The sequence below is a fragment of the Oxyura jamaicensis genome, chromosome 10, assembly GCF_011077185.1.
Source record: "Oxyura jamaicensis isolate SHBP4307 breed ruddy duck chromosome 10, BPBGC_Ojam_1.0, whole genome shotgun sequence".
NCBI lineage: Eukaryota > Metazoa > Chordata > Aves > Anseriformes > Anatidae > Oxyura > Oxyura jamaicensis.
The window spans coordinates 9,144,344-9,163,126 of NC_048902.1; the positions used below are offsets into that span (position 1 = coordinate 9,144,344).

The 18,783-nt window shown below is 63.0% G+C and overlaps 2 protein-coding genes across 7 annotated transcripts in view; one reads left to right on the plus strand and one right to left on the minus strand.

The window, feature by feature from the left end:
- STRA6 (signaling receptor and transporter of retinol STRA6) lies at positions 1-16,462 on the minus strand. Of its 4 annotated transcripts, none has more exons than XM_035335343.1 (18): positions 16,405-16,462; positions 8,623-8,754; positions 7,280-7,358; positions 7,081-7,166; positions 6,807-6,946; positions 6,547-6,713; positions 6,304-6,429; positions 5,738-5,805; positions 5,480-5,556; positions 5,021-5,082; positions 4,612-4,792; positions 3,725-3,800; positions 3,512-3,645; positions 2,479-2,596; positions 2,190-2,291; positions 1,517-1,680; positions 939-1,076; positions 1-847 (listed from the first exon to the last, which is right to left on the minus strand). In XM_035335343.1, the coding sequence occupies exons 2-18, from the start codon at positions 8,739-8,741 to the stop codon at positions 669-671; spliced, it is 2,016 nt and encodes a 671-aa protein (XP_035191234.1). In that variant the 5' UTR covers positions 8,742-8,754; positions 16,405-16,462; the 3' UTR covers positions 1-668. The 4 variants fall into 4 exon arrangements, with proteins under 4 accessions (XP_035191234.1, XP_035191237.1, XP_035191238.1 ...); XM_035335346.1 differs by lacking the exon at positions 16,405-16,462 and adding an exon at positions 12,087-12,334; XM_035335347.1 differs by lacking the exon at positions 16,405-16,462 and adding an exon at positions 10,701-10,836.
- CCDC33 (coiled-coil domain containing 33) overlaps positions 15,043-18,783 on the plus strand; it is a 23,612-nt gene continuing 19,871 nt past the window's right edge. For 2 of the 3 annotated variants that reach the window (XM_035335351.1, XM_035335352.1), the window contains exons 1-3: positions 15,043-15,601; positions 15,675-16,099; positions 16,807-16,986. In XM_035335351.1, coding sequence (XP_035191242.1) covers positions 15,301-15,601; positions 15,675-16,099; positions 16,807-16,986 — 906 coding nt within the window. In that variant the 5' untranslated portion in view covers positions 15,043-15,300. The remainder of the gene's footprint in view (positions 15,602-15,674; positions 16,100-16,806; positions 16,987-18,783) is intronic. The other variant, XM_035335350.1, reaches the window with a different exon arrangement.

Genomic DNA, 18,783 nt, shown 5'->3' on the forward strand with positions numbered 1-18,783 from the left:
CAGCGAGGAGGTACACGATTTATTCTCCTTCCCCAGCTCGGCACGGCTGAGGGGGTGTCAGACTGCTCCGGGGGCTCGGTCCCAGCTGGGGGGGACACCCGCTCACCCCGGGGATCCCCCTGGAGCAGGACAGGGGGGTAGAGGAGGGGGAAACAGCCTGCTGAGAGCACGCCGGGCGGTGAGAGCTATGGGGAGCCCCAAAGAAGCTCTGCAACCTTCCAGCCCCAAATGGAGCAGAAAGGGGTTTCAGCCTTCACAAAATGGGGGGAAAGAGGCTCAGACCTGGACGGGATAAGCTGGGGGTGGTGGTGGGGACCTTCTGCCAGGGGCACTGAGATGGGGGTGGCTGCTCGTGGTCACTCTGTGCCACAAGATGGGGAGGAGGACGTGTGGGTTCGGCTCAGAAGCAACCCCTAAGGGGCTTTGGAGGTGCCCGAAGGGTTCAGCTTGGATCATCAACCCCTCTGCTCCCACGTCAGGCTGGGAAGTGCCCCACGGGCCCTGGCTGTCTCATCGCCTCCAGGCCCCGCCGGTGGCTCGGAAGGGACCTAGAGCTAAAAACCAGTGCTGTCACTGCTGGGGAGGGACGGGGGGCCCAACTCCTCCCAGCCCAGGAGGGGAGGAGGAGACGGGAGGGACAGAGGAGGCAGGGGGCTTCTCTGGGGGGGTCAGGGCTTGGGGGGGCTGAGCTGGGCGCCGTTGGCCGTGGGATCGCAGAGGGCGTTTTTCCGGCAGGCCAGCAGCGAGGGGTTGTTGAGCAGGGTGTAAGCCAGCCACCAGCGCGCCCGGCTCTGCCTCAGCCGGCCTCCGCCCGACGGCACCTTCGTGCTCTGCATCAGCTGGATGCCTGGAAGGAGACGGCGGGTGGGGGGGGGCCGCAGGCAGCCCCCGAGGGATGGGGCTGGCCGGGGGGTGCCGGGGGGCACCAGGGGACCCACCTTCCTCCACGTCCCCCGGTCGGGGCTGCGGGGTCCCCCGTGGCCTGGGCGGCTGGAGGAGCAGCAGGCAGAAGGCTCGCATCACCGGGTGCGACTGGCTCACCTCCGTTTTCAGGTAGTGGCAGTACGCGTGGTAGCCTGGGGGATGCAGCCCGAAGGAAATATGGATCAGGGGGCAGCACTGCCCAGCAACGTGTCCCCCCCCCTCTTCTTTCCCTTGAGTACCAGGGAGGTAAATTATCAGGCTCCATCCCTGCCACGCCAGAGCATCCATCTCCAGCCCCGGGGCTGTGCTGTGCTCCCGAAATCCCAGCGGAAAAAGCAAAGGAAGGGCTGAGCTCTCCTCCCTGCTGCCCCAGCACGGGATCCACTCACAACCACCAGTGAACCCCATAGGAGCCCCCCCAGGAGCCCAGCAGGACCAGGCGGGCAGCAGGAGGAGCTGCTCGCTCCCGTTGTCCCCGCACATCTCTGGGTACAAGGACACGAAGCCCCCCCGGGTCCCAGGGGCTCCGGGTGGCGGAGGAGCCCCCGCTGCGCTCCCTGGGGGTGGGAGAAGGGTCCCTGTGGTGCCGGACCTGGGTCGAAGGTCTCCACGCCACGGTTGAGCAGGCTGATGTCCAGCTGGCAGAAGTGCACGGCGTTGTAGAGCGCGGAGATGAGCATCCTCCAGACCCCCGCCAGGACCCCCACCAGGACGTTGACCGGGAAGAGCAGGTAGGTGACGATGTAGAGAGCTCGCCTGCGGGTGGAAAAGGAGGATAATAAGGAGCAGAACGCCCCGGGACAGCAAACACGGCCCTTCCCTAATGGAGGAACCTGCCAAAACAAGCCTCCCAGCCTTCCCTCCCTCCCTGGCAGGCCCTGTCCTCGTTCGAGATGTCTCCATCCCGTGGAGAGGTGTGAACGCCCTCCTGGTGTGTGCTGGGGACGTGGAGGCTGCCCTCCAGCACACGCAGGGTCTCCGTTTCCCCTCAGAGGCTTCAGCACCGGCCACAGCACGAGGCTGGGGGCTCAGGGCAGAGGACACAGCCCCCGTGGGGGTGGAACAGGGCCCCGGCCCCACAGGCTGACGTCAGGGCTGCGAGTTGCCCATGGCCCCTAGCCGTAGCCTCCAAATCACCCCTTCTGTGCGCACAAAGCTGCTTAAAGACCCTACAGGAGCCCTGCAGAGGTTGAACTAACCCCACAGGGGGTGCGTGCAAACCCAAGAGCAGCTGCCCCGGCCCCCAGGAGACCCCAGGCCCCTACCTGTTGGTCAGCTCTTTGCGCAGGGGATGGTGCTCCAGGAACTGGGAGTGAGCCGCCAGGTTCTGCGCGAGGACGGCACCCACCAGGGTCAGCCAGAAGGGCCTGGCCAGGAGAGAACGGGGAGCCTGGAGGCCAGGAGACGAGGCTCCCGAAACCTCCAGCAGAGCAGGAGGAGCCCGAGGGGCAGCAAAAAAAAAAAAAAAAAAAAAAAAAGCCGATCCTTTATCCAAGCTCCCCAGAACTCATCGCGGCACCCGGCGGGGTCGCCCCAGCACCGCTGGGCGCTCACCACATGTTCTGCAGCAGCCTGAAGAGGAGCGTGTTTGTGCCCGACTGGAGCGGGATGACGACGAGGAAGGTGAACGCAGCCGAGCAGATGAAGAAAATCACTTGCTGGATGAGGAGCCCTTGGGGGGAGACACGGGGAAAGAAGGCGTCACGGGGGAGGGAGGGAGGAAGGAGAAGTGCTCCTTGTTCCTGGTTCCAGCCCCGTGCTCGGTTCTGAGCACGCCTGTCGTTTTAATCCCATAATAAGCAGGCTCCTCGCCTGCCTCCCCCGCTCCCCGCACAATGCTCTGCGCGGGATCTAATGACGGGTTCAGCCTTCCTCATCGCACCCCGCTTCACCCCCGCCGAGAGGAGCCGCCTCCGGGGGCTGCGGCCGCGATGCCTCATCACCAAATCAGCCCGAGCTGCGATTTCTAATCAGAAATCACGCCGGGAGCAGCGGCGGTGCCGGGCGGGAAAGGGGGCTGCGCTCCATGCCAAGCGCTGGGATTTCGTGCCCTGGAAATTGGGTTTCGGGCTCAAGTCGTGTGCGTGGCACTGTGGCGGGATGCGGGCAGCCCACCCAGGGATGCGCCTGGGGGGTTTGGGGTGCGCCCAAGCCCCAAGGAGGTTTTGGGGTGTGCCCAAACTGTGCTGGGGTGAGGAGGGATGGGGTTTCTGCCCCGTTTTACATCCGTGCCCACACATCTATCAGAAGTTGGGGCGCGGCGGCTGGGACCGGAGGAGACAGACAGCCCCCCACGCGACATGCCGCGACAGCTTCGCGGATCAAAATATCTGGGCGCGAGCCAGGACAGCTCTCCCTCCCTCCCCCCTCCCCGAGCCCCCCCTTTTTCTCCCCACCACTTGGTGCTCAGCCTGGCCCTCCCAGCAGAAGGACAGCTTGCGCTGAGGGAACCACGAACAAAAGCCCTAGAGCTTTGCCAAATGGGGCAAAAAAAGGGGGGGGTTGGGGCTGCTTAAACGTGGGGTAACCTGTGGGAAATGGGGCTCCACCACCTCCTCCTGCCCCATAGCCCCCCCAAAACCTTTACCCAGGCAGGCAAAAGCCGTCTGGAAGCTGGCGAAGCTCATCCAGCAGACGATGGCTTGTCGGGACGGGCGGAGGATGTGGGCTTTGTAGAAGACATCGAGCACGGCCCCTTGGTACAGCGCCTTCAGGTTGCTCCTGGAGGGCAGAGAGCAGCGGGGCTGGGCGGCGGGGACGAGGACACAAAGAGGGCGATCTGGGCGGCGCGGTGCCCTACCTGTGCATCACCAGCGTCCTCAGCAGCATGGCCATGGTCAGCAGGCAGCAGAGCACCAGCGAGCACACGTAGCACACTGCGGGGAGGCGGCCGGGGGGCCGGTGTTACCCCAGGAGGGGTCTCAGGCACCACCCAGGGGGCATCAGGCGGGGTAGGGTTATGGTGCTGCGATCACCTGAGCAGGGCACCGTGCCTCAGTTTCCCTCCCCAGCCCCTTTGCGATACAAGGACACCCTGCTCCGTCTCCTTGGAGGGCAATATGGCCCACGCGAAAGGGAAGGGGGAAGGCGGAGGGCCAGGCTAGCTCGGTGCTGGGGAAGTGACTGAGCCAGCCGTGCAAAGGGTGCTGAGCCTGGCAGGATGCTCAGAAGCTGGGATGCAAGGGGAAAGCAAGACGGGAGCAGGGGATCTGCCAGGAGAGATGGGGAGGTCAGGAAAGCAGAGGTGGGGAGGAGGAGAGGGGCTCGGTGACTCTGGAAAGCCACAAAAAAGCCCTGGTGGAGGCACCCTGCCAGCCCCCTGCCCCCTGCCCAGGGCTTTCAATTATCGGGTGCCCGCTCGGCAGCGGGGGGACGAGGGGCCATCTGCTCGATTCCAGCACATATCAAAGCCTGCCCGAGGAGCAGCATCTGCAGCGCGGCGGTTTTGGCAGGCAGCAGCTGCTCAGGGAGCCCTGGCACGGCACCAGGTCCGCGCACCCGCCTTCCACGTCTGCACAGCCCAGGCTGGAGCAGGGGCAGCTGGGCTGTGTCCCCTCCTTCATGGTCCCCATGCTCCTTCAAGACAATAAACTGCCCCATCACCACCTGCTTCCACGGGCAGCTTGGGTTACAGACCCCCTAAATTCGCAAGTCCTCCCCAAATCCCCCGTGGACGTGGCCGCGCACCTTCCAGCGACCACAGGTAGTGCTTGACGGTGCTCAGCTCCTTCTCCATGTCACCCGGCATGCCCGGGTTCTCCGAGGGCACCAGCCCGAACTGGACCAGCAGCACCACCACGTCCTTCGTCATCCCCGCCCGCACGATCTGGATGGTGGGGACGAAGGCCACCAGGAGCAGCAGGGCCACCTGCAGGGGAGCGGTGCCACGTGAGCCACCAGGTTAGCTTAAAGCCTCACGGCAGGCTGAGCCCTGCGAGCACACGGCCGGTTAGCGAGGCTCAGCTCGAGTAATACCTCGAGGCACGCTAATACCAGCCCCAAAGCCACCGTGCCCCAAGGGAGCGTGGCAATGTGTCCCTTGCCCCACGAGGACGTGGCCACGGGGCACCGCGTGCCGCTGGGCCACCCCGGTCACCTGGTAGACAGCGACGACAGAGGTGGTTAGGGACAGGACGAGCTTCAGCGGGAGCTGGAAACCTGCGAGGCAGAAGAGGAGGGGTAAATGGGGGCCACCCAGCCCAGCCCAAGCCCCCTTCGGGTGGGGATTTCCCCCAGGCTGCTCCCCACACCTACAGGGCGTTAGAGGACAGGGTTCCTTCCCGTGCCTTCCTGCAGGCCCATAAAACCTCATGCACCTGCAGCAAGGAGCCCCAGGCACCCCGCTCCAGCCCTGCCCAGCCCACCCGTGCCCCGTGGGGGTCCCCAGCTCCTCCTCCCCACCCCGAGCCTGCAACAGTTTGTGCGAGCCGAGGCGCCGGGCGGCAGCTGCCACGGCGCAGATGCTTTGGGGACGGAGCCAAGGAAGGCATTTGCTGTCCCCCGGGGAAGGCAGACTGTTTGCAGAGCTGCTGCTACAGCAAAGAGCGCATCCTACCTTCCTCGGGAGCGTAGATGTAGGAGCACAGATACACCCAGACCCGGCGCAGGAGGCTCTCTTCTAGCTTGGTGGGGCTGGAGGAGGAAGGAGAAGGTGACAAATGTGGCTTGGGTGTCCCCAGACTGCGGGCAGGGCTGCGCTCTGGTCGTGCAGAGCTGCAGGAGCATGATGTATGTGGTTTCTCTTTTCTTTTTTTAAACAGGGCCAGGAGGCTGTGCTGTCCCCAGGCACCCAGCGAGAAGCTGCTGCCCTTACCTGCCCTTCCTCGGCCGCTTGGACAGGACAGCCCGTAGGTACTTCTTGTAGTAGCCTCGCCCTGAAACCTGAAGGAAAGCAGCTGTAAAAGCTGCCCGGTTCCCACCAGGCCGCCCAAAGCGAGCTCCCGGGGTTATTTCAGTCCACGCTGGGGTCGGCGGCTCGGTTCTGAAGGTTTTCTCCTCTCCTTCACCCAACAAAGCCCGGCGTTTCCAAAAGGGCTGGGGATTATCGCTGCCTGCCAGGAAAACAAGGCGACCCCAGTCCAGCCTGAATGGGACGCATTGATGCCGTAAGCCTCTTGTACTAAGGAGTTTACTCCAAAGATGGATTTTCCCCTCTTCAAATCCAGCAAGATAAACAGAGCCGCAACCCGTGTGTGCCCCGTTGCTGTCAGAGGGCCGCCAGGCTGCTGGGAGCCAAACTGGGAGCACTGGGAGCACCCCGATGCTCAGAGCCAGGCTGCGGGGCAGGAGAGCCACAAAGCAGCCCCAAAACCATGCAGGGCCATGGAGGGGTTCCCCCAGGCTCCCACCACCCCCGGTCACCCCATGCATCTTCGTTACCTCCTTATCCAAGGTCTCGTCGCGCCCCGTGAAGCTCCTGATCAGCAGAGCTGGGTACCAGAGGCTTAAGACCACGAGGCAGAGGATGATGGGGACGTAGGACAGCGTGGAGTAGTACCTGTATATCTGGGGACACGCAGCGCTGTCACACACCGGGCCAGGGGACACCTCAGTGCCACTTCTCCAGGGTGCCGGGACAGCCACCTCGGGCCCCGGCAGCCTGCCCCGTGGTGGGACGCGTACCTTCGGCGACTGGGGACAGTCCACCTTCTGCCAGATGTGCACCACGCAGTGGCACCAGGACAGCAGGCAGCCCACGAGGTAGCCGGCCCTGTGCCCCACCGTGGCGCAGGCAGCCAAGGGGCAGTAGAAGGCGGGGTAGTAGAACAAAGCCAGGATCTTCCAGTACTCTAGACCAGGGGGAGAGCAAAGGCGACGCGTGCCCTCAGTAGGGACCAGAGTGAACAGCCCGCACAGAGAGTCCCCCACGGCGCTGGCCTTACCCCGGCTGTGCTGGGACGAGTTGGGGACGAGCGGCAGAGGGTCGCGGTCCAGCACCAGCACACACAGGGACGAGAAGAGGATGCCAAACACCGCGGCCACCAGCCCGCGGTTGCCCTCCTCCTCCAGAAAGTTGGCCGGGCTGCGGGGCCGGGGGGGCACAACATGAGCCTGGCACCCCCTTGTTCCACGCTGCAGCACCCCGTCCCCACCACCCTTGGGCTGGTTTGTCCCGTGCCAGCCGGGCGGGGTGACGGGGACGTGGGGACATGGTACCTGAGCAGCCCGGGGACGCCGTTCCAGCAGCCCCGGCGGAGACGCCGGCGTTTCACCAGCAAGGACAAGCCCAGCAGCACGGCCAGCTGCCAGAAGAAGGGGAGCGGGGTTTTTTAGCTAAGCAGGAGGGCCCTTTGGGGGAAGGTGCACACGGATGGAGCTGGGGACAGCAAACGTGACGGGCTTCAGGGGCACTTACGGAGACGGGCGCCATGCAGGCGTGGTACAGCCTGGGGGAGATGGTGGGGTCGCACTCTGGGATTGCGCTGGGAAATGTGCTAGAGAGGGGAAAACAAAAAATAATAATAATCTGGGGTTGTATTTTGTCCTGAAAGGGTAAAAAGTTAAGGTACTGGGGTGATGCTCTGCGCACATGGGGATGGCAGCACCACTTTAGGGCTGGCATTTAGGAGTAGCAAAGCTCCAAAGAGCAGGGCCGTGCAACCCCTGGTAGCTGGGGCTGAAGCCACCCTGGGGAGGTGGATTTAGGATTTTTGGACTGAGCTCAAGAGATAGCCAGGAGCAGCCCGAGCTGCTCCTGTAGGGGCTGGGTGAGCTCCAGGACCCCGTGCAATGTCAGGATCAGCAAGGAGGGACGAAGCCCCCTGTAGGGATTTTTCAGTCCAGCACTATCGCCAAGCTGCCAGGGGAGGTTCCTGAGGCCAGGCTGCCGCCGGCAGAGCTCCGTGCCTTCTGCCTTTTTGCTCTAACAGCTGTCCTTGGGTAGCCCAGACTGTTCCCGCTGTCCCAAAATATCTCAGCTCCCGAGGCCCAGGGCGCCCACCCACAACATTGAGGAGGGGAGGAAGCTCCGGCTCCGGAACAGTTTTGGTTTCGCTGGGGCTTCAGAATTAAATCCTGAGCGTTTGGGGTCTGGATGGGATGTGCAGCCATGGAGAACCCCTGGTGCTTCCTCCCTCCCCGCACCACCACAGCTGGAAGAGGACACCCGAAGGGAAGAGCAAACACCCCAAAGGGTTTCGGGGGGGTTCTTCCATCCAGCTCTACCCCCAGGGCTTCAGCTGGGCAAGGCGGGGCTGGGCGAGGAGATCTCTAAGGGCGTTTCACAAAGCAGGAGATTAAGGACCTAGGGCAACCCTTCGGATACGGCTGGGCTGGTCCCCGCCGGGTGTCCTCAGGATCAGATATCGGCCAGCTGAGCGGAGTAAAAGCCTCGCTCAGTCAACAGAGGGACAATAGGTGCTGAGAGATGGCCTCGGGACGCCCAGGATGGGGCCCTGCCACCCGCTTCGGGGCACTCCTTGGGTAAATTGTGCCTCCACTGCTCTCAGGAGGATGCTCGGCTGAAGAGTGGAGCAGGACAGATGGGGACCAGGCTTTATAAAACCACCACCACTGCAGATTTACACCACTCGCCAACCCCACCCCATGCTCCAGGATGGCAGATCCACCCGCGCAATGAGTTGTGTCCATCAGCTGGGACAAGGGGGGGCCCAGCAGCGGGCCCGGGGCTTGCCAGAGCAGGGTGCTGGCACCCCTCCGGGGACGAGGACACACGTGGCACTGCCACCGGGTGCTTACTTGTCCTGTGGCACGGCTGGCTCCGCGGTCTCGTAGATGTACCAGTCGGAAACCAGGTCGTCCCCAAAGCCATCGTCCAGCGGCGAGCTGTGCGCCCCCCCGGAGCCGTTGGCTGCCATCGACGTCCTCCTGCTGCACGGGGAAGGGGGAGGCGGAAGGAAGAGGGGTTTTTTTGGGGGGGGAGAGAAGTCCCCTTGGAAATGCAGGGCTGGAGGCAAGGAGCCAAGAGATTTATCTTCTCGGGTCACTCCCACCCCATCCCCACCTTGGGCGGCCGCTGCCTCCCCGCTGATAGAATGGGAGCCTTTGTTTGGGTTGTTTTACAGCGTTTACGTGAAGGGCTGCGAAACCAGCACAAGGGTCAGGATTCGGAGGCACGGGCGAAGCAGGCGGGAGCTGGGCGAGCGGCCGTGTCCCCAGCGTCCCTCCCTGCCACCAGGTTCGGGAGGTGCTGCCCTGGGAGGGAGCCTCAGCACCTTCCCCTCGCCGGAACAGGGCTGATCGTCCCTGCAGCGATAAAACGGACGGCTTGTCCCGGTGCCAGTTCCAACAAGCTTTCCTTCCTCCTGCCCTCTGCTATTTTCTTTTTCTTCTTCTTTTTTTTTTTTTTTTTTTTTGATTACTTTGGCCCAGGCAGCCCCACACCCTCCCTTGCTGTCCCACAGCTCTGGTTTTCCTGTTTTGCCTCATCCCTCACCCCCACCACGGACAGAGCCTCTCTCCCTTCCCCGGCTGGCCGTGGGGACACCGAGGCACATCCAGCGGCTGCAGGAGTCACCCCGACCCCATTGCTGGGGCTGAGAGCTCCCTGAAGGAGACGAGGGACATCCCCACCTGCGAAGCATCGGTGGGACAGAGTGAAACCCTCCTGAGAAGCCTTCCCCTCATCCCCAAACCCAACATTCAGCGCTGCGCCCATGCATCACCCCGGGACATCCCCAACCCCCCAGGGGACCACAGGGACTCCCCAGCCCCTGCCTGGTGGCTCCAAGGGGATGGGGAGGAGGTGGATGACCCCGCCAGGAGCTTTGCTCAGGGCTGCTGTTTATACAGCTGGTGCTCGCTAAGGACCGTGCTGGATGTGGCTCATCAGCTTCAAAGGGGTCCCAAAAATCAGGGGAATGCAGGCGGGCCCCTCTCCAGGCACCTCGGGGGCTGGTGCTCTGCGGGTGACGTCCTCTCCGTGCTCCCCACCAGCTCCGGGCCCAGCAGGTGTAGGACCAGCCCTGGGTGAGCATCCTGCTCCCTGCTGGGGGCTCAGGACCCCGGACCCCCCCTCAGCCAGCAGCTCCCCAACCATCCCCTGGTTTTGTCTGTGCAGGGAAGTGGCTCTGACCTCACCTCCCAGGAATGTAGCACTCCGTAAAGTAGAAGGAGCCCGTAAAGCACACACACATGCCTCTTAAGAGACCCAAAAGCCCCTTTCCCCTCGTGCAGGGTCAGGGCAGTGGTCCCGCAGCCTCCAGATGTTATCCCAAGGCCAGCAGGGGTCTGCCCCTGCCCCTCTCACCTGCCTGTGGGGTCCCTTGGAGCAGGGTGGCCGGGGGGGCTGGGAGATGTGAGATCTCCCCAGCCTGGTGGCATCACCCTGCCGGACCCACCTCCACCCCCCCCAGCAGACACCCCCTCTCTGGTGTCCGCTGCCCCCAGGTTTGGCTGCCTGAGGTCGCATCGGTAGCGACCGAGAGGAGCAGGAAGGGAAGACACACGGCACCCGCGGGGCAAGCCACAGCCTGAATCCACGCAGGGCAGCAAAAATAAATCACAAGGCCGAGCCAAAAAGCTTCCTGGGTGATGTTTTGGCCCCGTGTGCCAGCAAATCCTCACCAAGCCCAAGGTGGGTCAAGAGCAGGCATCTCAGTTACCCCTCCGAGAGCTGCTCCATCTTCATGGGATGCTCTCCTGCAGCGAGGGGAAGCCCCCCCTCGCTGCCCACCGGCCAGCAGTGTCCCCGCGGAGAGGCAGATGTCCCCAAGGAGAGGTAGGTGTGCCCAAGCCCCCCGGGTGCCCACCAGCCCCGCAGCCCCTCGGTGCCCCTCGTTTCCCCGAAACCTGATCCCTTTGCTCCTCTGCCTAACCCCTGCTGGAGCAGGCTGGGCCTTTGATCGCCGTGGCGTCGCCCGAGATTGATGGCTCCAATAAAGCTCCTTCATATTCCTCATTTCCCACCATCCATCACCCTCTGGGGAGCTTTTGCATCCCACCACTATGAATTAGACTTGGGGGGAGCCATAAGGGAATTCCCCCTCCCCGTCCCCTCCTCCTATCCGGGATAATGGTGATGCCTTGTGTACGGCTTTTAATAAAAATGATAAAGATCTCGTTTCACAATTGTTCAGGGAGCGCTTGGGCCAGGGGAGAGCTGTTTAAGCGAGAGCTCCTCTAATTCAATTGCCCGTCGGGATCTGTGCTGGCAGCGGGGAGCCGCGTGTCCCCGCCGAGCGGTGGCTGCGGAGGACACGGGACGGGGACTGGCCCCGCTCGGTCCCGGAGGGGGATTTAGCAGCTGCCCGCACTGCTCAGCCCGCCCAGAGCTGCTCCAAGACTTTAATCCTCTTTCTGGAAAAGCAGCGCTTTCTCCAGCGCAAAGATCTCCCTGTTTGCCCACACCACGGTGCCGGGGAGGCCCCGGCCTCCCCAGACCATCCGGATGGAGGCTGGAGCCTCCGGGAAGCCCCCGCTCACTCTCTCCATCCGAGAAGCAGGGGGCACCCCCGGGGGCAGTGACGACACCGGGCCCCGGTGCTGTGACCCCGTGCGGGAAGCCTGCGGGGATGCGGTGACCTCGCCGCACCTCGCCCCATGTCCTCAGCCTCGCAGGAAAGCCCCCGTCTGGGGCAGGGAGAGGTCGGAGGGGGTGAATCAGCATGGGGGGGGGGGGGGGGGGGGGGAGGGGGGGGGGTCCCCCCCCTCCGCACAGAGCTCCGGCAGAGCCTCCACCCCCCAGACCCCAGCCCGCCGGCCTCCACCAGCACAGCGAGCCCCCCAGCTCCGAGCTGCCCCTTCTGTCCTCAGGGACATCAAGCCAACGAGCCAGAAGCACCTTTTGCATTTTTAGAAGCCATAACAGTTTAAAAACCGAAGCAAACCGGGCTTGGGGAGGTGCGGGGGGGTTGTTTTAGGCTGCCACCCCTCTTTGCTTCCAAAGCCTCACGGTGCAGCAGGTGTGCTGCGCACCACGAGCACAGAGCCAGCAGAGGGGAGAAGCCACAAGTTTGCAGGGCTGGGCTAAAAACTGCCCACAAAGCGCCCCCCGTGCTGCAAACCCTGCTGATGGGGGGGGGGAAATATTCCCCGTAGGGTGCCTGGGGGCTCCTGCACCCTCTCCAGCAAGCGTGCTGGCAGCTCGCACACACGACCGCTACCCCCCCGCGGAGCCCAGCTTCCCCCCGCTGCCGCGGCGCAAACTTTGCGAGAAGAAGAAAAACACGTCCAAATGATAATAATAATAAAAAAAAAGTTACCTTCTCCCAAAGGGCTGGAGGAAAAGCTCAGAGCATCAGCCCGGCGTGGACGCGGCCATGCACGCCGCCAGGCAAAGTTCAGCGCACCGGCGGAGGCTGGCGGCGGCGGAGGCCGGCGGCGGAGGCGCCGGGAACTTTATCCCCTCCATGGCGAGGAGGCCTTGGCTCGGGGCCACCCTGGGGTTTAGGAAATGAAAAGCAACCAACCCCGTGCTGCGCTCTCCCCTTTGATTGCCCAGGGAGGGAGGCAGCTGGAGCCAGCCCCTGTCTTTTCCCCCACTCCTCGTCCCGGTCTCCGAGCTGCTCCCTCCTCCCCCGTGCTGACAGCTGGGGGGGGGGACGGGGACCGGAGCGGGGCTGGGTGGCCCCCGCGCCGTGCTGGCCCACCCAAGATGCTGCAAACATCTCGGCTGGCTCCAGGCTTCCTCCTGGGTACACCCAAGGGCCAGATCCTGGCCATGCAACCCTTCGCTGGGGGAGGTTTTAAAGCATCCGGGGTGGAAAGGGGAAAGCAGAGGCAGCCTGGGGACATAAAGCCCCCCCAGGTGCCATCAGCATGGGGTGACCATCCCAGAACTCCTGCTGAAAAGGGGCTTTCGCTGCATCCTTCCGCACCCCAGCACTGCAAAGCAGGGACCCCAACCCCCCCCCGTTGGGGGGGAAAGAGCAGGATTTGGGGAAATGCTTTCCTCTCCTGTCCGAGCTGTGCCTCCCACCTGCACCAGGGGCCCCAAGCCCACAGGTTACAACACCTCGATAATCCCTGCACACCCCCCCACGCTCTGCACGTGACAGCAAGCAAAGGGAAAATTAATCAGCGTGGAAGATTTAGCTTAATTTTTAGCCAAAAGCTTGGGGCAAGGCTGAACGGAGACCCACAGGTCCCCCCCTTCCTCCTTGGGGCTGTTCTTAAGAGAGCTGCGGCCAAAGGGAAAGGTGTCCGTGAACCAACCTCCTTCCCAGGAGATCTGGGGGATCTCATATTTAGTTTTGGGGCACCAAGGAAGGGGACATGATGCTGGAAACTTATCCCAAAGCAGGGATTGTCACTGTGCAGTGCTGCTTTAGCATGGTGGAGGCTGCACGTGCACCTCTGGCACAGCTGGGAGCTGCTGCCTGGATAAATAAAAGATAAAAAATAAAAAAGCTGCTGCCTTGGGTTAAATTACATGAAAATTGCTCTTTGATGAGCCCCTCGTTAGTGGTGGCTCTAATGTGTTTGCACAAGGGTGGGAGGGCAGCGAAGCAGGCAGCAACGTCTCATTTCCACGCACCAGAGCCTGGCAGGGTTTAAAGCGAGGCAAAGGAAAGCTGTGTCCCTGCCCCAGAGGGGTGCACAGGTGAACACGGCGATGTCACCGCAGGTCAGCAGCCCAGGGGGACGCAGATTTGTGGGGGAAGCAGCTGAGAGCAGCACCCGACTTGGGGTGTCCCTGGGTGGCACCCTCCTGTTCTCACCAGCCCGCACTGGCTTGGGTGGGAGCTGCCTGAGAACAGCCAAATCACCACTTTCTTCCCCTTTTCTTCCATTTCAAACGAGCCCAAGAGAAGGGACAGGGAGACGGAAGGGTGTGTGGGACCCCCAAAGAAAAGCACGCCAGCCCATAAGCCCCAGCAGGGGATAAATGCAATTTTTGCTCACATAATTTCAGCCACCGAGTCCTCCAACACCATTAAAAGCGCTGATGCTCCCAGCACAGAAGCCATCCAGCAGCCCTGAGCACCCCCGGGACACCAGTACCTCCTGCCTGGCAGGCAGGGGCACCTTTCACAGCACCCTTTCTCTGCTGTTTAATCCCAACTCAGTGCCCGCAAACCCCCAAACCTGCCCCGTCTCCCTGTCCTCGCCCTGACCTCCCCAGGACGCTCCCTGCAGCAGGAGGTCAAAGGGAGGTGAGGCTGTGTTAGGGGGTCAGCACCCTAAGCCCAGGCTCCAACCCGATTGATTTTTCCCCCTAACTGAGAAGGAAAAACCCAGAAATAGAGACTGGGGAGGGACCTCCAAAGGGACTCGGAGGTGGTGGTGCTGGGACAGCCCCTGGCTGCATTTTAGGGACCCAAACAAGGAGCACCCACCTGCCCTGCAGGTGCCTGGGCTGCTCTCCCGTACCAGAAAAGGGCAAAATCCCATACCCCAGGGCCCCAGATGTGCTTTATCCCTCTGCCCCCGAGGATAACCTTGTTGTTTCAGGCTCACACCAGCACGAAGGGGCTGGAATGCAGCTTTTTGTACAGAGCTGTCTCGGAGAAGGGCCATCTGCTAGCCCGGCCCCGGCTCGTGTTTCACTGGAAGCATCCCAAAAGCTGTGGGAACGTGCTGTTTTCAACAGCGACTGGGGAATGCGAAGTGACAGGGCAGGGGGCTCCCTGGCTGGATCAGACAGAGCCATTCTGGCCCCCTGCCCACCCCCTTTAAGCTCAGCTCCAGAATACCCCCAGTGCCTCCGACCCCTGGATGCTCAGCTGGCCCCATGGCGGGTTGAACAGGCAGGGGTCTCAGCGCCACTTGCACACAGGTCCCGTCCCATGTGGGGACATCTTCCAGCCCCACGGGGCCTTCTGCAGCCTGGCTGTGACCCCAGGCACCCCCCATGCTCATCCCATCCCCTTGGCTCGCCCAACCCCACGGGGAGCCTCATCCAGGAGCACCCCCAGCTAAAATCTTGCCCTGTAAATGAGCTGGGAAACAGCTGCAGGTTCGCCCACACCAGGATGGGGTCCAGCAGGAGGAACAGGACAGTCCCACGGGGGCCAGCAAGGTGGGGGAACTGGGGGGCTCACGATGGCCTCAGCACCAGCATCTCCTGCAGGCGGCGGGTCCCCAAGGCTGTGTGCGCGCAGCTCCCCTGTGTCCTCAGCGCCACCCTGGATATCCCGGGCTGCTGGCTGGAAGGCAGCCACCGCTCCTCCTGCTGTTACCTGGTTTCCCCACAAACAAACGGCGTGCAGAGCCCTCTGTCCCGGCACGGGGCAGGAGAGGGGAGCTCCCAGCACCTCCCCGCAGCACCAAGGCTCAGCTCCAAGCTCAGGGATTTCTTCCCTCTTTTCCCTGCCTTTGAAAGCTGCTGGGGGAGATGTGAAGCCTACACATACCTGGAAGCCCCCCAGGCACTTTCCAGCTGGAAAGAGGTGAGAAGTGCCAGCAGAGCCCTCTCAGCTCTCAGACAAGCCCCGGGGCTCACTCCAGGTCTCCGCTGTCGGGAAGTGAGACCCCATGGCCGGGGAGCCCCGCATCCCCCCCAGCCTGCAGCGCTCGGGGCTGAAGGCTGAGGAGAAGACCCTGGACTTCGAGTTTGAGCTGCTGGGGGCTCAGTTCAACCGGCGGGGCCGCTACGCCCTGCGGCTCAGCGTGGAGAACCCACTGCTGCGCGGCCCCGCGGCCGGCGTCCTGCTGCGCGTCGGCAGAGGCGATGCCGTCCCTGCCAGCACCGGCACCACTGACATGGTGGAGCAGAGCCGCCTGGGCGAGGTGTGCTCCTTCCGGAGGAAGAAATTCACCTTCACACTGCCCAGAGGTGACAGCCGGGTGCCACGGGGACGGGCTGATGGCGGAGGTGTCCCCCCACTAAGCGAGGTTTGACCCCGCAGGTTTCTGCAAGAACGACAAGAACCACGACGTGCGGCTGCGCATCGAAGCCCTGCGCTCGCCCGGGAGCCCAGCGAGGAGGAGGAGGGTGGGCGAAGCCTTCTTCGCCATCTATCCCCGCCCCCCCCAGCCTCGCACGAAGCCCCCGGCCGGGCGGGATGAGGACTGGTACCGCTGCAGCGCGGTGGCGGCCCTGCTGCGGGTGGGCAGCGAGCAGCCGGCCATGCACTGCGGCCACCTGGCCTTCGTCGCCTCCCTGCATGAGCACCGGCCGCCTGCCGTGAGGTCCCCACCGCTGTCACCCCACGGCCAGGAGAGGGGACAGCAAGAAGAGGACACAGCCCCAGCACCCATGTCCCCAGCCGTGCCGTCCCCTGAAGCCCCCCTCTGCACACCCGAGTCCGCTTACCACTCGCTGCCCACTGAGGTAGGGGAGCTGGGGGCAATTTGGGGGCCAGGGGGTCCCACATGAGTGGGGAGGTGGTGGCAGGCCCGCAAAAGCCAGTTCCCCTGTCCTGCAGCCAGGCAGTGCCCAGATCTACAGGAGCTGGCTCTTTAGGGGATACTGCCCAGCTCAGCCCCCTATTTCCCACCCAGCACGGTGCGGAGCATCTCCTGCCCTGCACACAGCCTACAACAGGGCTCTCACCTCCAGCACAGCCCCATAACCCACCCCAAACCCTCCTCAGGCCCTCCAAAACAACCCCATAACCCACCCCAAACCCTCCTCACCTGCCTGAGCAGCCCTCCCCGGCAGCCCCCCATGGAAGCAGCACCCACCAGCAGCACCCTGTCCTGCTCTGCCCCGCTCTTTTTAAGGGCTGCGAGCACCTGGTCCCCATTAGACGCAGCTGGGGGCTCCAGGAAAACTGGTGAATAGGAGGAATTTACTGCACAAAGTTACTTTTTTTTTCATTATTATTTTTATAAGCTAGTCTGGGCCACGGGGAGGCATGGGGATAATCTGCTAATGTAGAAGTGTTGGCTCTGGGGTGACCGTGGCTGCTCCTAGAGCTTTTTAATGTCTGGCAGGAGCTTTGCTCATGAAGGGAGAGGTCCTGAGCCCACGGGTTAGATGGGGGGACGCAACGGGGGGGGTGCTGCTCCCCTCCCAACCCCACTCCTCATCCACAGATGCCGCAGGCTGACCCTGCGCTCAGCTCCTCCCCGGAGCTCCCGGGTGACTCAGCAGGCGAGCATCCCTCCTCCTCCTCCTCTTCCTCCTCCTATTCCTCGGTGCCACCGCTGAGCTGCGGCAGTTTCCGCCTCTCCTCGCCAGGATCCAGCCCGGTTCCGACCCCGTGGGCAGCACAGGTTAGTGCAGGAGCCGGAGGAGATTCCGTCCTGGTGCCTGCGGTGACCTGGTGGGGTGGGGAGCTGGGGCTGCGGGCGCTCTTTGGACACCTTCTGGTCACCGAGAGCTTTCTAGCAGAGCTTTGCTTGCTCGTGCAGCTGGAGCTGCCGATGGGACGTGGCCACCCCTGGGTGTCCTGTCCCCAGCTCCATTTGTGGGCACGAGGACCCCAGCCTCAGCATGGGGATGGGAGAACGGGGCACCAAGCGTGACATTTTTAGTGGGCTGCTGTCACCCGGGCATGGTGTCACCCAGGCACCGAAGCCCTTCAAACTACCAGCTGCTGGCATCTGGGGCTGATAAATCTCCGCTGCTTCGTCTTCCAGCTCACACCCAAAGCTGCAGGGCGAACTGTCAGGACTAACAAACCCAGCGGCTGCACCTCGCCCTGCGTCACCATGGCCAAAGCTGTGCAAATAAAAGAGAACAGACAAACCCTCCCCGAGGGGCTCCGTTTCCGCACCACCCCGGCGGTGAGGCCGCTGCCTCGCCCACTCTCGGAGGTGTCTCACACCTGTGAAAACATTTCTTGGGAAGGCTCAGGACCACAAACAGGGCTGATCTGGCAGATCCTCGGGGCTCCGTTCGCTTTCCAGTCCCCTGCTCCCCATCCCGAGGCTGCCCCGGGCACCATGGGGACACCTCTCCGTGCATTACAGCCCCTCGCCCTGCACTGCCTTGGGGCTCTCCTTGAATTTTCAAGGCCCCAGTTAACCAAAAACATACCAGAAATGATAATTGGTGAGGCTCGATTGACTTTGCTCAGCAAATATCCAGCAAAAATTCTGCTGAGTGGTGAAAAGGCAGCGGAGATCAATAGGGGTGGGAGTGGGCTGGGGCACGGCAGGGGACGAGGCATCAGCAAAGGCAATTTCCCCCCTGGCTCCTGGGCCCCTGGGGGGAATGCAGCGAGCTCCGAGCTCTGGTGGTGATAAATCACCTGCTGCTGATGTCAGGCTGGAAGTATTTGTGAGGATGGGGTTTATTTAAAAACTGAAAGCTGGGAGGCAGGAGCGCGTTAACTTCCAGGAGTGGACAGAGGGGATCCCGGAGTCCTCTGCTTGTTCCAGAGGTGGGGCAGCGACCTCGTCTCGTGCCTCGGTTTCCCCTTGAGAGCATGTTTAGTGCCCTGCCTGCCCCCAGGGGCCCTAGCCGAGGAGAAACCCATGGATAGGGCTGAGTGGTTTGGGCAGAAGGGAGTCAGGGGGTGCAAGGAGGGGGCATTGCTGGGGTCCTTGTCATGGAGAGGAACCTGCAGGTCTTGGGCTGCAGGGACCCCATTGCAGGGCTGCTGCTGGCCCCAGAGTCCCAGAAAATCCTGTGCCATATGGGGGGGGTCTCAGAGGGTTAAACACAGGTGGCACCAGGCTGGTGGCCGTGGTGGATACAGGCACTGTGGGTGATGCTTGGGCAGTGGCAGCACCTCCAGAGGCCGGATCGAGGGCAGAGGGTGTGAGCCGGGTGCTGGGCTGTCGCCTCGATCCCGTTTGCTTTCCTAAATGGCAAGGACGCGTGGGCTCGCCCCGGTGGGAGATCCGCTCCTCCACAGCGTGCTGAGCATCTCATCTGCGGGCTGCTGGGGTGATGGATGGGTGCTGAGCTCCTCCCGAAAGGCCACGGCACGGAGATAACGATTTGCTCATCTCACCGCAACCTGCGGCTAATGTATTCCCCGGCACGAAGCAGGAGGCTCTGCTGCCTGTTCAAACACCTCGAGCACGTCGCAGGGTCAGATGGTTCCCTAATTGTCCCCGGGC

Excerpts from the sequence above, each read along its gene's own strand:
- STRA6 (XM_035335345.1), bottom strand. The coding sequence starts at position 10,478 with ATGCCTGCTCTTGACCCACCTTGGGCTTG. Across the intron at positions 6,947-7,080 it reads GGCGTCCCCGGGCTGCTCAG|CCCGGCCAACTTTCTGGAGG; the intron begins GTACCATGTCCC and ends CCGGCCCCGCAG. Across the intron at positions 3,801-4,611 it reads CTACCTGTGGTCGCTGGAAG|TGTGCTACGTGTGCTCGCTG; the intron begins GTGCGCGGCCAC and ends GCCTCCCCGCAG.